General features: G+C 36.0%; 1 protein-coding gene across 1 annotated transcript in view; it reads left to right on the plus strand.

Annotated features, from left to right (window-relative positions):
• The window catches only part of EDIL3 (EGF-like repeats and discoidin I-like domains 3), a 508,872-nt gene that overhangs the window by 148,606 nt on the left and 344,051 nt on the right, over positions 1-16,215 (plus strand). Inside the window, exon 2 of the mRNA XM_012638396.1 lies at positions 15,975-16,103. Coding sequence (XP_012493850.1) covers positions 15,975-16,103 — 129 coding nt within the window. The remainder of the gene's footprint in view (positions 1-15,974; positions 16,104-16,215) is intronic.

Raw genomic sequence — 16,215 nt, forward strand, 5'->3', positions numbered from 1 at the left:
AACCTTGTAAATGGCTACTGAGAAGGAACTGAAATCTTATATACATATTGCTTACACTAATATAAATTAATTTAGAAACAGTTCTAGCCCAATGCCACCAACCATAAGGAAAATTGATACAATATTAGCAGTCTTAAACATTAGGATAATATTTCTGGAAGGATATTAGGTACTATTAATAAAATTTTTGGAAGCATATATCTACTTCTAAGGTTATATTTCCAGCACAAGTGAAAGTTCTCAAAGATGTTTGTACAGGAGTGACCGATTGATAATACTTTGTAGCAGGAAAAAAATTTGAAACCTTCTAAATTTCCAGTGGTGTAGAACTGCATATAAATAATGGCATACTCATGTTTTTGGATACCATATATTTGCTAAGAAAAATCAAATGGCTTTATGCTGACAATCTCTGAGTCATAGTGCAAAGCAAAAAGAACTTGGTATGGAAATGTGTTATTTCTGTTCATTTGTGGACAACACACATAAGAGGGAGTATTTATGTATAAATTTTCAGAAAGGATACAAAAGAAAGAGCTAACTATGGCTACATGGAGGATGAGGGAATGAAAAGAAGGGAAGGGGGTATTTAAAGTTCACCTAATAACGTTTTTAACTTTTTAAGAGAGATATATCTTTTTTCTTGTAGAGTAAAAATATTTGATTAGAATGAATAGAGCAAAACAGAGAACAAGTTTGTGGTGTATAATTCAAACTAGTAATGATTATAGCTAAGGGATGGGATTATAGAGAACTGTGCTTTCTCCTTTCCCTATTCTTGTATTATCTGAATGGTTTACAATGAACATAAATTATTTTTAGAATTTAAAAAATATTGAATTTTAAAATGGTGTTCCATTGAAGTATAAAGTGGTAATTAATAATGTATGTTCCTGAATTGTATTGCCAGTGTTTAAATCCTGTGAATATAGAAAATTTTCTTAATTTTTTTCTAATAATAGGTGTTTGAATCATCATTGTTTGAATCATTATAAATGCTCAATAAAATAGAGGTACTATTGTTATTGTTATCTAAAAACCTAAGGGGAAAACTTTATGAGTAGAGCAGCTTTGTGTTCAACATAAATTAATATTAACAACTTAATACTCAAAGTGGAGTTGAAAAAAGTAGATCAACTCATTACAATGATATTGATATCTATGTCTGAAATTCTTACTATATTATTTTAAATCTAAATGCTCTTAAATTTTCAATGATGAACCATTTATACTCATGAGTAAACTGGCTATAATGGTATTTTTGTAAACATAAGATAGATTCTGAAAGGATTGTTGTTTGCATAGAGAAATCTCACAATTGACTTTGTTGCTTAAAGTATCATTCACAGCTAAAAAAAAAGGCCAATCATAAGCCACATAGTTCAGAAATTGTTCATTACTTCTGCTGATGACCCTGCTTTAGCGATCCATTGATGTATATCTAGTATGGAATTGGATCATTATTGAAAGACAATATTTCTAGCCAAATTATTACTGAGATGCACTATGTCAGCCTCCACAAGCTCTGTTTCTATTATAGGTATTTTGTCATTTTCATGTGATTGTTTGCTGTCATCTCGTCTTTCTTTTGAGAGGAAAGCATTCACCTATGTGTGTAAGATTTCTTTCCTGGATACATATTGAAACTACTGTGGACCAAATATTGTTCTAGGACTTGTCACCTTTGACTCAAATGATGATTCATATGCTGGGGTCATTCTCAAAATTTTCCAAGTAAGATTGGAAGTAATAGATGGGTTCCCTTTATAATACTCAAATAAAACTCATTAAGGAGTCAATATATCAACGGAGCATATGTGCTCTAGTATCTGCCCTACTATCATATGCTTGCCCTTGCTTTTCAGCAATATTAAGCAATACCCACATTAAGAGGATAAAGTATCATACCGAGAGACATAGTCATGTTAGCTGCAGACTAAAACCCAGAATTATTCCTATTTTAGCAAATGGAAGATCAGATATGCGAATGAGGGGAGGATTAGCCCAAGAAGCACAAGTTTTTCAAAGGAGGAGAATGGTGGGCAATATACAACAATACTAAATATTTGGCTACCAGGCAGAGGATGTAAAGAACTTGAAAAGATGAAGATCTTGAAGAGATAAAGACAGAAAGTGAAGGATAATAGAGGCAAGGGAAACCTTCCCAACACACAGTTTCTCATTTCTGAAGCCATGCTGTCTGTGTGTGAATCCCACTTTGCCATTCGTTATTCTATGCCTTTGGATAAATTCTGCAAATGTAGCAAGTTTTATTTTTCCGTAGGTTAAATGAGGCTTGTTAATAATATCAGCAAAGTTTCCCATAAGGATATTATAAGGATTCAATGTGAAAATACTCATGAAACACTTAGTATAATCTTTGGCCCTTAGTTAAGGAAGCAAAAAAATTAATTAATATAACTAAAAAATAATAAAATGTTCTAATAGACAGGCTACATGTTGGAATAGAAGAATCTAAGGGTTTATGAAATTTGAGAATTTGTGCGAGAAGGTAATTTGTACCAAACAAAAATTTCAGGAACAGTTTGTGTGATTGCAGGCTGAAAGATAGTTTTTGTGAGTCATAGGAATGGAGAGAGGGGAAGGTGGAAAAGATTTATATATACGTGTTTCAAGTGGTTTTTGGTCCGCCAACTCTGGGAAGATAGGAGGTATCCCCATCCTTATTAGTTCCTTGCCAAGATGATTGTGTCAAAACAGAGCTACATGGAACTTGGGATAGAGAATCAGCCAAGGGATTATGTAATTTGAAGTTTTAACCTCAGATAATTATAAACTGCATCCATACCACCCCTTATTGGAGCCCTGATGAAATTGTATAGAGAGTAATTTAAACAGTGAGAAAAGAGACAAGCAAATAATATTAGAGCCTGATTAACAGCAGAGATAAACTGATGCTGGGTTCTGAGCTTTGGGCTAGAGCTCCTTAAAAACTCTCCCTTTTCATTTCATGGGTGGTTCAGTGATGCAAAGGATCCGATGGGTACCAACTCATCACAAAAATGAGGACAAAAAGAATACAGAAACTGAATATGAATAAGGCCTTACACGGAGCCCCAGAGTACTGATTTGTTAGCACTGAAATCTAGATTTTTGGACTTCAAACTATGCACTCAATATACTACATTGATAGGCAAGAGGAGTAACAAAGTCCCTCTTCCTAAGTATTTTCCTGGTCTACTTAGTATAAATGCACTAATACTCTAAATGGAGTTCTATTAAAAAGTCTTGAAGAAAGGGCACTTTTCTTCCCTCCTGGAAATCAGATTGTCCCCTATAAAGATGCAAATTGGAGTGTTAACAGCAATAAACTGACACCTGTTGAAAACCAAGAAAATAGCAAAAACACCCATAATTTCTGACTTCCACTGAGTTAATTGCTCTGTTGTCTTTTCTTGTCTGGAACTTCCTTACATTAGGAAAATACATTACCCCCATTGCCATTAAATCTGAATAACAGATTTCATGTTTGTTAAAAGAATTAAAGAACTCATTTGTTCTCATGTTTATAAGTAAGCATGTCTACAAAGGGGTGCCCTATCAAAGTGCTTCATGTTTCTGCTCCCTAAGACTGTTGTGGCTGTGGATAAAAAGATTGAATTTATGAAATTTTAGGAATTCTTTGGAATTAGAACATGCATCAGCTCTTTTATAAAGTATCGTCTTCAGTGAAAACCTTGCTGTAAAAGGTGAATAGGAAATCATTCACTTTTTAGAAAATTTTATTAAGATATAAATATGACTTCCATTTTTTAAATAATTGAGTCTCTCTTAGCTATTTTTAGTTGGAAGAGTACCACTTTTAATTTTGCGATGTGTTTGCATTCTCCCCCCACCATGTGGATAAACATTTATGGTCAGGTTCAGTGACACAGTTTCTAATGTTATGCAATTAGGTGATTAGCTACTTGAAATCCTGGCAATAAATAGTTGGGGCTGCATTTAAAACAGTAAAGGATATCCCTTCAGCTTTCACTGAGGAATTTGTAATTTGAAACTAAGTCATTCTACTGCTATCTTAAATTCTGACTTTTTAAACAAGATTCTAAATAAAACACAAAATTAGGCTTTACAATTTTTTTTCCATAATTTTAACATTACATATTCTTTCTGCCTGAAATACTGATAAAACAGGTCATCTAGTGATTAACAAAATGTTCTGTTCTTCCTTTAGGTTATTTTGCTTAATAAGTGATCGAGTTAACTGATTCATGTTCGACTTGTTTTCTTCGGAGGTTATTTTTACATTGTGTCTGACCAGGTTTACACTTAGAAAAGGCAGAATTGACAATTTGGGATCTAAATAAGAAGGTGCTGTGAAACTTCCACTTTTGGACATGGCACTGAATTTCATCTTCGCAGTACCTGATTGTTTTTATAAAGTCGGTGTGAGTTTGTGTTCTTGACAGGGATTGATGGACTAACTGTTACCATCGTGATGTGCTGCATTATTTATATACAGCAGCCAAATTCTATCTTTTAGTTTGTCCTCTGCTGTCAACTAAAGAACTGCAATATTCTCTGAAAGAATATTTCACTGGGTTTGTAATTTTTGCATAATTACAAAAATATATCACCTAAGACTGTAAAATTCAATAAGCTATATATTACGCATTTTTCAAAAAATCTGAAGCAGTCAGGTGTCACTCCTTTGCTCTGTCAAGCCCCTCACCACTCCTCTCTGCTAAAACCAGCCATCTGCTGCATGCCCACACACCCCAGCTGTTGAGCTCTGACCAGACACATGGTTGGGTACATGTTGCCACTATCCATTCTTGTCTCCCAACTCAACTGGGCTCTTAGTATTTTTCCTCGATCTTTTTTCTGTGTTTTTCTAGGCAGCAACCTTCTGTTCACTGTAGATGCATGTTACCTTCTACTCTTCTCAAACTTCTGATTCCATCGCATTTTCAGCAGCCTATGACACAAACATCAGATGGGAACTCCTTCAATTTGTGTCTCAACATCTACAAACATACAGGCATCAGGCTCAGTCTTCCTATTACATCGTCTTCCTCCTCAAGTCAAAGCTGAATCCTTCCTACTTAGGACCCATCCATCCTATTTTTTAAGCATTCTCTACCCTTTTGATTATTCCCTCTTTACTGTTATCTTTAACCTCTTCTTTTCTAGTAGCTTCTTCTCACCAGCACCAAAACACTATCAGGTTTCTGCCATTTTAAATACATTTCCACCTTCTGTCTCACCAGATTTTTATTTTTATTTAACTAACATTTATTGAGTACTTTTTATGGCCTGGAACTTTACTAAGCTTGTAACATGCATTATATCATTTGATCTTTACCAATTGATGTTTTTCAAACAAGCAAACAACAATTTAGAAGTACCAAATAACTAGTGAGTTGCAGAGTAGGATTCCAACTCTGACCTGCCTTTCTTACTCACAGTGGTATATCCCACGTAACACATTGCAATGCTTTTGTCTAACTCTTGAAAGGATTGAATCATTAGTTCCAATACCCCAACCCCTTTTATTCTTCAGCCTACTGCAGACTGGCATTGATGCCCACCCCTCCTGAAAATGTGCCTTTATCATCTAGGTCATCAAGCAACAATGCCTTTTCTAAAGCAAAACAATACTTCTTGGCGCTTAGCTAACCTGAACTCTCAGAAATTTGCAACATTAGTGTTCACTCTGGTCTCGAATTGAAGGTCACTTGCTCTCAGAAGGCTTTCTAACTCTCCGTTCTGAGTTTGGTGGTCCCCTCTTGTGCTTCCTTGGCCCTAACATGCAGTGGTAACTACTTGTCAACTTATTTCTGTCATTTGTTAGACTCCAGGAGAACAAGTGTTTGTCTATCATGTGCCCCAAACTATGTGCACTAATTATGACTTTTAGTGGCACATAGAAGAGCTTTGATAAATATTAACTTATGACTGGATGGATATTCTTCACAGGGAGAAATAATATAGTCAAGAATACTTGGGGATTCTACTACATGGCTGAATTTTCTGGTTATTTATAAGATTTCAGCTAATTATTTTGTAGGTATTCAATACATATTAAATAGCAGCTATTCTATTGTCCTTAACAAGGTGGCTGCCCTTATTTGTGATTTGCCAATTTTAGATTTCTAAAAATGATTTTTTCATAACTCATAGTGAATTGCCAAAGAAAGCTAGTCAGATAAATACCTTTCCTCATTTGCCTTTCTCCCAATTAAAGACAGAAAAATGTCCACTAACTTCCATCCTGCCCTCCTTCCTCTTTACCTCCATTTTTTTCCTTCCTCACTTTATCCTATTCCTTTTTCTTCTTCTTTAATAAATTGAAATCTTTGGATGAGCTTTAAAAAATGTGGAGTGCTGGGTTCCACCCCCAGTGACTGATTTAATTGGATTGGGCATGAGGTATTTGAGAGGCTCCCTGGTGATTCTCATACACAGCAAAGTTTGAGAACCACTGGATTAGATCATCTCTAATGTCCCTTTCAATTCTAAAAACTCTATGTTCTGTTATTTTAAGGGACTCTCCAGAGTGTTTTAAAATACAAAATATGCAAAAGAGATTTCCTTTCAAAATGTTAGAGCCCAAAATATTTTTGTCTTTTTATCCAATAGGCCTTGATTGAAGCGTCATGTCATCAGATGTTAAATTCAAATAGTCAATACTAAACAATTGTTGTTGATTTTCTTTTAATTCTCTTTAGTTCAGTATGGCCTTAGCATTTGAAAACTTATTTAAAAAGGAAGAAATCTTCAAAAATATAAGGGAAACCACTGGATAATAGCTGAAAGATGTCCTGCTTTAAATTAGCATTAGTGTAATTTTAAATGTATCTAAGAGATTTCTTTGTTCATTTATTTGATTTGTGTCTTCCATTACTGAATATGGCTATTTTTGGATTCTGTGAACACTGAGGTGGAGAAACGGATGGTCTTGTATTATTACAAGGATGTCTAGTGATTTACCAGTAAAATGGCATATCCTATTAATGTGGATATATTGATTCCTATTGGCATTTGTATCTTATCTCTTTCTCTACTCTTCCTAATTGCAGGATGGTCTGCAATAATTAGAATTTATTTTTAAAGCATATATGAAGGTAAGAATCAGATTATATATTTTTAACTAATTTTTTTGAAATTTAAATTGACCACACTCATAAGCTTTAGTTTGTGAGAGGCTTTAAATCAAAATATATACATCAAACTCATTAAAATGAAGAACAAATGAAATTTCAATATTCAACACAATGGTCTCTGAAGAGGCACCAAAGTAAATTGTGAGGCCTATTCTTGATTAAAAAAATGACATTTATTTTGTTCCACTCAATTTCACAGGCAGTAAGTCATAAGGGTGCTAACATTTTCTGTCAGTTTTACCAGTTTGAATATGCAAATTTTCATGAACTTTATCTCATTTTAACTAGAGTTATTACTGACTTGTGTAGTAGAGTCGGTTCATATTGCCAACTATTCTGTTTACAGGTTAGTTGAATGTTCTGACTTGCACAATTGAAGGCAAAGCTTTTATTTTCTTTCAGTTTTTTGATGAAATGATAGTATAGCTTCCAAGTTCAACAGGAGAGCAATAAGTTGAAAATGAGGTTGTAATGCACAGAGCTGCATTGTCACAGTTATGGGACATGAATTTAAGTGGTCTCTGTATTTTACTTTCCCACATATAAATATATAGTTTGTTGAGCTATTGAAAAAATCAAGTAGCATCTTGTAGTAGTGAGGTAACATGCTTGAGTGATATGTTACCACTCTTTTGTTTTTACTTTTGTACCTCTATACAAATTTGTTTGCAAAAATGGAGAAAGGGCAGGAATGATGGTGAAGACATATTCCAGGTGGCTGCCAGAACTTCCAAAGGAACAGAGAAAACAGAGAAGCTTGCATTTGTCTAAAGAGGTTATTAATAAATTGATGTAACTATGTAAATTCATGAATATATTAACAGTACTATGTAAATACATTAATATGTAAGAGAGATATCACCATGTAAATACATAAGTACATTAGCCTGTAAATATAATAGTATATTTTCAGTAGATGTTTAATACATATAAACAATAAGCTTATCAGAAATGCCCTTGATTACCATAAGCACAGAGTATCAAATGTTGAGCTTTTAATTGCAAATCAGTTTCTATTAAAATTGTGTTGTGGACAATAAACATTAATGACATTTTGTTACTGTGTACCAGATACATGGGCCCGCTTTCTGTTCCTTGAATTCCTATCTCTCTTGCCTATCAGTAGGGCTGAACGCTTGCTGTTTCCTCCTCCTAGAATGCTCTTCCTTAGATTTTAACATCACTGGCTCATGCTTATCCTTCAATTTTCGACTCAACTGAAGGTCTTGCTTGACTGTCTATTCTAAGTAACCAATTCTATTTGCTATTTTTCTCATTAGTCTGTTCTCCATGGCTTTCATTACAGTGGACTATACATTGCTTATTTGTAAGTTTTTTATTATTCATCTCCTCCACTACAATATAAACTGGAAGACTAAAGCAACTTTATGTGTTTCATCTCAGCTGTATTCCCGGTGTCTAATGTGATGCCTGGCATATGAATACTGATTCTCTGATATGTGTACTAGGGACAGACACTAACATATAAAGACAGCTGAACATATAAACCATCCAAGAGTTTAAATATCAATGAAAAAAATCAGCTATCCATTCTGCTTGGTTCTCAGAGTAATGTCAATATAGAATTTTCTTCTTTGCACGGCGTTAGAAGTTGCATAATAGTATTCTAGCTCACAAAAAATGCACAACCACAATCATGAAGGTACCAATTTTAGGTTTTTAGTTTTCTAGTTTTTTTTTTTTTTTGTATTGTCTTCTGCAGTACTACATGACATTTTATAGATGCCCACATACTTTGCTATCTAGGTTAAAAGATCATGGATTGCAATTGGATAATGAAGTGAAATAAGATAGTCCCTGAATTACCTTGAACATGAGGTGACTGGCAACAGGTAGGAGGTAGAATGAAGCCAATGGTTAATATATGCAGAATCATCTAGTCCGATCAGAACCCTGTAGAGTGGGTGGAAAGAACAGGCAAACAGTAAGTTAAATTTAGCCTGCAGTGATTTCTTGTCCCTGGGAAAAATAATTGCTTCATTCTATTGCCAAAAGGCAAATCGGCATCAGCTTAATTTGCCTGAATGTGCCATAAACTGCAGATGGAACCATAAAACATAGTTAGAATCAAATTAAACACATCTGTCCTAATCTAAAGCAGGTGAGGCCAGCCAGCCAAGAAATATCAAGGTATAACGCTGCACACATTACAATATGTGGATGTATATATTAGGAGCCTGCTGACAGTGGGATAAAGAGCCATGAACTCTTGTATCGTCCTACTTTCCTTTATTGAGCCTAACTTCTTGTACTGGTTGTCACTGGATTTTAAAGACTCTACCAACATATATACTGGGAAATAAACAAACAAAAATCACTGAAGGCCAGGGGTCGATTGCATTTTAGTCAGGATTTCTTACCTGAGCTGATACTGCCTTCGATAAATTGAAATTACAGGGAATCGGAAGTCCCTACAGTATATTTTAATTAGACACAAAATTCCAGCCAGAGAGAGTTTGTTATCACTGAAGATATCAGTCCACATCTGTACTAACCACTGAGAAAATGGCTGTGTAGAGAAAATAACAGCCTAAGATGTGGTGATTTTGACAAGAGTAACCATATAACTCATCCAAACTCAGACAGTTTTGAGAGTGAAGGAGGATTGTGGTAGCCATGAAGCTGCACTGCTCCCATTTCCCTTCGAGAAAGAACATGTCCAGCTGTCAGTTAGCTGGCAGCCTCCTGCAGAACTTTCAGGGTCCCTGAGCTTTAGAGTCTCACTCTGCCTGGGCTGCCTCTAGCCAATGATCAAGCAGGGTGAGGGCACCAGTACCTGGTCATTGCTGCCCTAGGGGAATTCCTTCCTCTTTGCTCGGGAGCTCCCTGCAGGATTGGATAAGACCTTGTCGAGTCTGTTTTACAGACTGAGGCTGCTCCTGCTCAATCCTGCTTCTATTGCCCCTACCCCTGTCTCTTGCCTTTCTTTTCACTGGTGTCAGACCTGTCACAAGTGGAGGCTTTTGCTATCCATTTCTGCTTCCTCTTCATTGTATTTATTATTCACGGACATTATTTCTTAAAAAACTTGTTACACTCGTAACTTCATGTTAGCATCTACTTTCTGGAGAACCCATTTGACACAGGGATGCTATTAATAAGTATGTGTAGGGGAATAGATTTAAAGCAAAACCTACAGTAACCCTGATTACGTTTGTTGTTTGTCCTCTACTTTGTCCAAGACCAAAACTTTGCTTACTGCTGGCACTGTCCTCCCAACACAGTTACATGTGGAGCCTTTATTGATTCCAGGCAGACTTTGATGTGGTACACCCCAGTTAAATAAACTGAACATTTATGCTGGAGTGGAAAGGGTCTAGCACTAATTGGCTTCTTTTCCTGTTTTGAAGACTCTTCTCTTCTTTCCTCACTTATTTGTTGGTGCGCCTAAGGCCCTCTCCTCCCCTCTCTTCTTTCGTCCCAGCACCTGTCCGCTCTACTTTCTTCCCTTGTCCTCTTTTTAAAGAATCTCACTGAAATCTAGTATTATTAATAATATCCATACTTAACCCATGTTGAAGCAAAGCCTCTCCAACTCCGCAACAGCTTATTAAAATGTTAATTGGACATTTTTGTTAAAGGTGTCCCACTGACTTTTCAAATACAATAATTTCTTTAAAATTGAACCCATTATATTATTAATGCCTTATGAAGGATGGTTCCTCAATCATACCAGTAAGAGCTCTACAAATCAACCCGTATTTCTTGCTCTCCCTAAACCTCCAAATCAATTTCACAATGTCATCTTGATTCTACCTTGTACATTCTGGTGAAATCTATTACCTCTTTTTTCCCTTTCAAAAAGACACAATGTAATTGTCAATGATGCAGGTAAGATAAAAAATAAGTGCTCACAATTTTTATAATGTATTAGAAATAAGTAGACAGAAGGAAAAATGAAGAACAAAAGCTTCAAGGACAAAAGAGAAAAACAGGTCAGCTAAACAACAGCTGGCATCTGTAAGGTATAATGAGAGGTGAACAGATAGTCCTGTCTCATTTTGACGACAGAAACATTACATGAGTGGCACACACACCTGATAGAAAACTGACTAGATTTAGTATTATCATCTGTAAAGAGCAGCACGGGTGCCAAGAAAGCTTTATGAAGGTACCCAAAACTCTTCACAATGGCCTTATGTTTCCCTGGGTATATCAAGACTGTATGCCCACCTCAGTTGATATACTGTGCAGGAATTTTGCTATAGGAGAAAGTGGGATCCAAATGAAAGGTTCTTGATTGTGGATAAATGTGTAAATAACAAATGGGTATACTTGAGAATGTTGAGGATATTGCTCATGCCTTGCTTTTCTCTTGTAGACATTGTTTTTCAGTCAGCGTAAATTAATCAATGTAATCATCTACAATTTACCTTCATCTATTAACATTGCTTCCATCACAGATACTGGACTGGGGAATGTAGCTCCTTTTTTTGGTACTATTGAAAATACAGGAATTATGGTTGATATGTCATCAAAAAAAAAGTTTGGGTAATACTCATCCTCATATAATACATGGAGTTATTAGATGACAGTGTTGTTAGACTGACTTTATGAAGCTATGCTGCTTTGCTTACACCAAAGGCATAGAGCTATTATCACATTAAACTGGTGATTGACTCTTCTTATGAAATTTCAACAATAACATCTTTGCTTTTAGTTTGATTACCTGGCGATGGGGATGGGGATGCATAATGATTTGGGGGATTTTAATTTCTTGTTTCAGTATCTGGTATTTATTACCTGGATTTGGGATCGAACAGTGCCTGTATTGCTTTCCCTGTCTGTAGCTACCTCTATGAAGGGTCAAGAGAATCCTAATCAATTTTTGCTGGGACTACTTCATACAGAATGTGGAAAAATTGAAAGCATTTTCCCCAAGAGCTGGAGCAAGACAAGGATGCCCAGTGTCACTACCTCTATTCAACATAGTGCTGAAAGTCCTAGCCAGAGCAATCCAATAAGAGAAGAATATTAAGAGTATCCAAATTGGGAAAAGGGGGGTCAAACTGTTTCTCCTCACTGAGAATATGATCTTGTATATTAAAAAAACCCAAAGATTCCATCAATAGTGTCCTGGAATTGACAAATAATTTCAGCAAAGTCTCAAGATACAAAATTAATGTACATAAATTAGTAGCATTTCTATATACTATTAACAGTCAAGCAAAGAGTCAAATCAAAGACCTAATACCATTCACAATAACTACAAAGAAAATAAAATGCATAGGAATATACTTAATCAAGGAGGTGAAAGTTCTCTACAAAGAGAGCTACCAAACACTGAGGAAAGAAATCGTAGAGGATACAAACAAATGGAAAAACATATCATGCTCATGGATAGGGCGAATATTGTTGTTAAAATGTCCATACTACCCAAAGTGATTTACAAATGCAATACAATCCCCATCAAATTACCAATGTCATACTTCACAGACCTAGAAAAAATAATTTTACGCTTCATATGGAACCAGAAAGAAGTCTGAATAGCCAAAGCAATCTTAAGGAAAAAGAACAAATCATGAAGCATCATATTACCTGCCTTTTCAAACTATGCTACCACACTATAGTATCTCAAACAGCATGGTATTGGTACAAAAATAAAGATGTAGATGAATGGAACATAACAGAGAACCCAGATATAAAACATCTACCTGCAACCAGCTGATCTTTGACAAAGCAGACAGCAATGTACACTAGGGAAAAGAAGCCCCATTCAATAAATGGTACTGGGAAAATCAGATAGCCACATGCAGAAGAATGAAACAGGACCCCCACGTCTCACCACTCACAAAAATTAATTCAAGATGGATAAAAGATTTAGATCTAAGGCATGAAACAATAAGAATTCTAGAGGAAAATATAGGAAAAACTCTCCTAGATATCAGTCTAGGTGAAGAATTTATGACTAAGACCCTAGTGGCAGTCATGGAACAATGAAAAGAAATAAATGGGATTTGATTAAACTAAAAATCTTCTACACAACTAAGGATACAATCAACAGAGCAAATAGTCAACCCACAGAATGGGAGAAAATATTCTCAAGCTACACATGAAATAAAGGGAAAGAACTCAAGCAAATCAGCAAGAGAAAAAAAAAAAGAACACTATTAAAACATGGGCAAGAGCCGGGCGCGGTGGCTCACGCCTGTAATCCTAGCTCTCTGGGAGGCCAAGGTGGGCGGATTGTCTGAGCTCAGGAGTTCGAGACCAGCCTGAGCAAGAGCAAGACCCTGCCTCTACTAAAATTAGAAAGAAATTAATCGGCCAACTAAAAATATATAGAAAAAATTAGCCGGGCATGGTGGCACATGCCTGTAGTCCCAGCTACTCGGGAGGCTGGGGCAATAGGATCACTTGAGCCCAGGAGTTTGAGGTTGCTGTGAGCTAGGCTGACGCCATGGCACTCACTCTAGCCAGGGTAACAGAGTGAGACTCTGTCTCAAAAAAAAAAAAAAAAAAAAATGGGCAAGAGATATTAACAGAAATTTCTCAAAAGAAGAAAAACAAATGGCCAATAAACATGAAAAAATGCTCAAGGTCACTAATCATCAGGGAAATGCACATTAAAACCATAATGAGATTATCACCTTACCCCAGTCAGAATGGCTTTTATTAAAAAGTCTCAAAACAGTAGATATTGGCATGACTGTAGAGAAAAAGGAATGCTTCCACAGCATTGGTGGGACTGCATATTAGTCCAACCTCTATGGAAAACAGCATGGAGATTCCTCAAAGAACTAAATGTAGACTTACCATATCATCCAGCAATCCCAGTGTTGGACACTTACCCAAAGGAAAAGAAGGCTTTTTGTCAAAAGACACCTGTACTTGAATGTTTCTTGCAGCATAATTCACAATTGCAAAGATGTGAATCAACCCAAGTGCCCACTGATTCATTAGTGGATAAATAAAATGTGGTATATGTATACCATGGAGTACTACTAAGCCATAAAAAGTTGAATTATCCTTTGACAACAATCTGGGTAGAACTGGAGACCATTCTCCTAAGTGAAGTAACTCAAGAATGGGAAAAAAAAAACACATTACATGTACTCACTATTAATTTGGAACTAGCCGATGAGCCCACATGTGCACAGAGGGAAGTAAAACTCAGTGGAAATCAACCGGTGGGGGGTAGGGGCGTGGAGGAGCAAAAAAACCTATCTAATGGGTGCTATGAGCACTATTGGTGTAATGGGCACACCTATAGCTGGGTCTCAAGCATTACAAAAGTGATTCATGTAACCTAAAACATTTGTAACCCTTAATATTAGTATTTTGAAATTTTAAAAAATTGACATACACCTTAATCTCTATTTTCATTTTCTGACAGTTTAAAGTGATTAATCTAAAGAAGTGAAATAATTCACATGAAGCTCTTACAAAGAAATAAAGTTCCTAAGGAATGCAAAATGATAGCAAGTTGGGGCCCAGATGCTTTTTTAAATTTTGAAAATCCTCGTTCTCGTTTAGTCCAGGAGGTGGCACTTTTACCTACAAAGCTCCCTTAAAAACTGTATGGGCTTTTATAAATTCGATTCAAATCCTCATTGTGCAGTAAAGCCATACCCACAATTCTGTCTGAAGCCTGCTTTTCACTCTGGACTTAATCAGGGTTACTTTGGGTATGTTAGCCTGCTCAGGGACGATCCTTAAGATCTGTAGAAGCTCTTTATTTAGCTGAAAGGGTCTTTCATGATCCATTTGTATTATTTTAAATGTTCTCAAGAAAGTGCTATAGCCACATCCCTAATCTGATATTTGTGTTGGGGCCATGTCTTTCTGCATTTGACCATTCACTAGCTTGAGAGCCTGGAGTAGAGAAACAGTTGTATTTTCTAGCACAAGAGAAATAAGTTATGCCTGGTCCCTCTAGATTCCTTCTCTTTACTTCCAAACTGACTGGTTCTTTATTTAGCATGTCTCTTTCTTGTGGTACTTTTATCATATACAGGTATTAAGAACCAACTGATGGTTTAACAGTTGGCCTGGAAATCTCATTACTCATATCCCAAAGTTCATCACATACATTGTCTATCTCCCAAGTTACCTCAGGGGACAGCTATACCAATTGCTTCTCTACATATCATACGTAGTCATTTCTCTAGCCTTGTGTATCCATTCCATTGGTGCTTTTCCAGATTTCATCTGCCACTCATGACCAAAGCCAAGGCCACATATTTTAGGTCTTTGTTATGGCACAACTTATTTCTCTGAGGCAGTTTCTCTCTTATCCTTCCAAGTTTCTCTCACCTCTCTCAAGCAAGCTCTCCTGAATTCATTCTTTTGGCAGCAGCAGGGTTCCAAGAAAGAAAACGACATATTCAAGTGCTTTTTCAAATCTCTGCTAGCTTCCAGTCTGTTAACATCTTACTGGCTGAAGCAAGTCACATGGACAAGCCCAGATTTTAGGGATCTGGAAATAAACCCTACCCCTTTGGTGAGAGGAACTATAAAGTTAAAGAGCAAAGTACGTGGATACAGAGAGGGGATTTATTAATTAATGAAACCAGCCTTCCACAGATATTTAGGTTAATAGTTTTTAACAAATTAGACAACGTTTCATTTGCATGTAATGACAGAACCTGAAACTATATTAAGAGTTTTCAGATGCAATGTTTGAATTATACAGTTTAGTTTTTATTATGTTGCTTACTATTTTTTTTAAATGTACATGGTTTCAAAAGGGTTATACATAAATCTTAATAGTAAAATGACTTTGCCAAAGAAACGTCAGTGGGATATGTGAACTAGTATGTTTCAATGCCTAAGACAAAAAAAAAAAAAAAAATAGATGGCAATCTCTGTTTCTTTATTCCTCAGGTGATATTTGTGATCCCAATCCATGTGAAAATGGAGGTATCTGTTTGTCAGAATTGGGTGGTGCGTCCTTTTCCTGTGAGTGTCCAGATGGCTTCACAGATCCCAACTGTTCTAGTGTTGTGGAGGTTGGTAAGTGCAAGATTTAAACATTTCAGTAATTATACTCTTAGTTTTTTTGTGAGTGACTGACAAATTTGTCTATGGTACATTATGGAGATTCTGTATAAGATGGTTGTATGTT

This window comes from Propithecus coquereli, unplaced genomic scaffold, assembly GCF_000956105.1.
Source record: "Propithecus coquereli isolate 6110/MARCELLA unplaced genomic scaffold, Pcoq_1.0 Scaffold13, whole genome shotgun sequence".
In the NCBI taxonomy this organism is placed as follows: domain Eukaryota; kingdom Metazoa; phylum Chordata; class Mammalia; order Primates; family Indriidae; genus Propithecus; species Propithecus coquereli.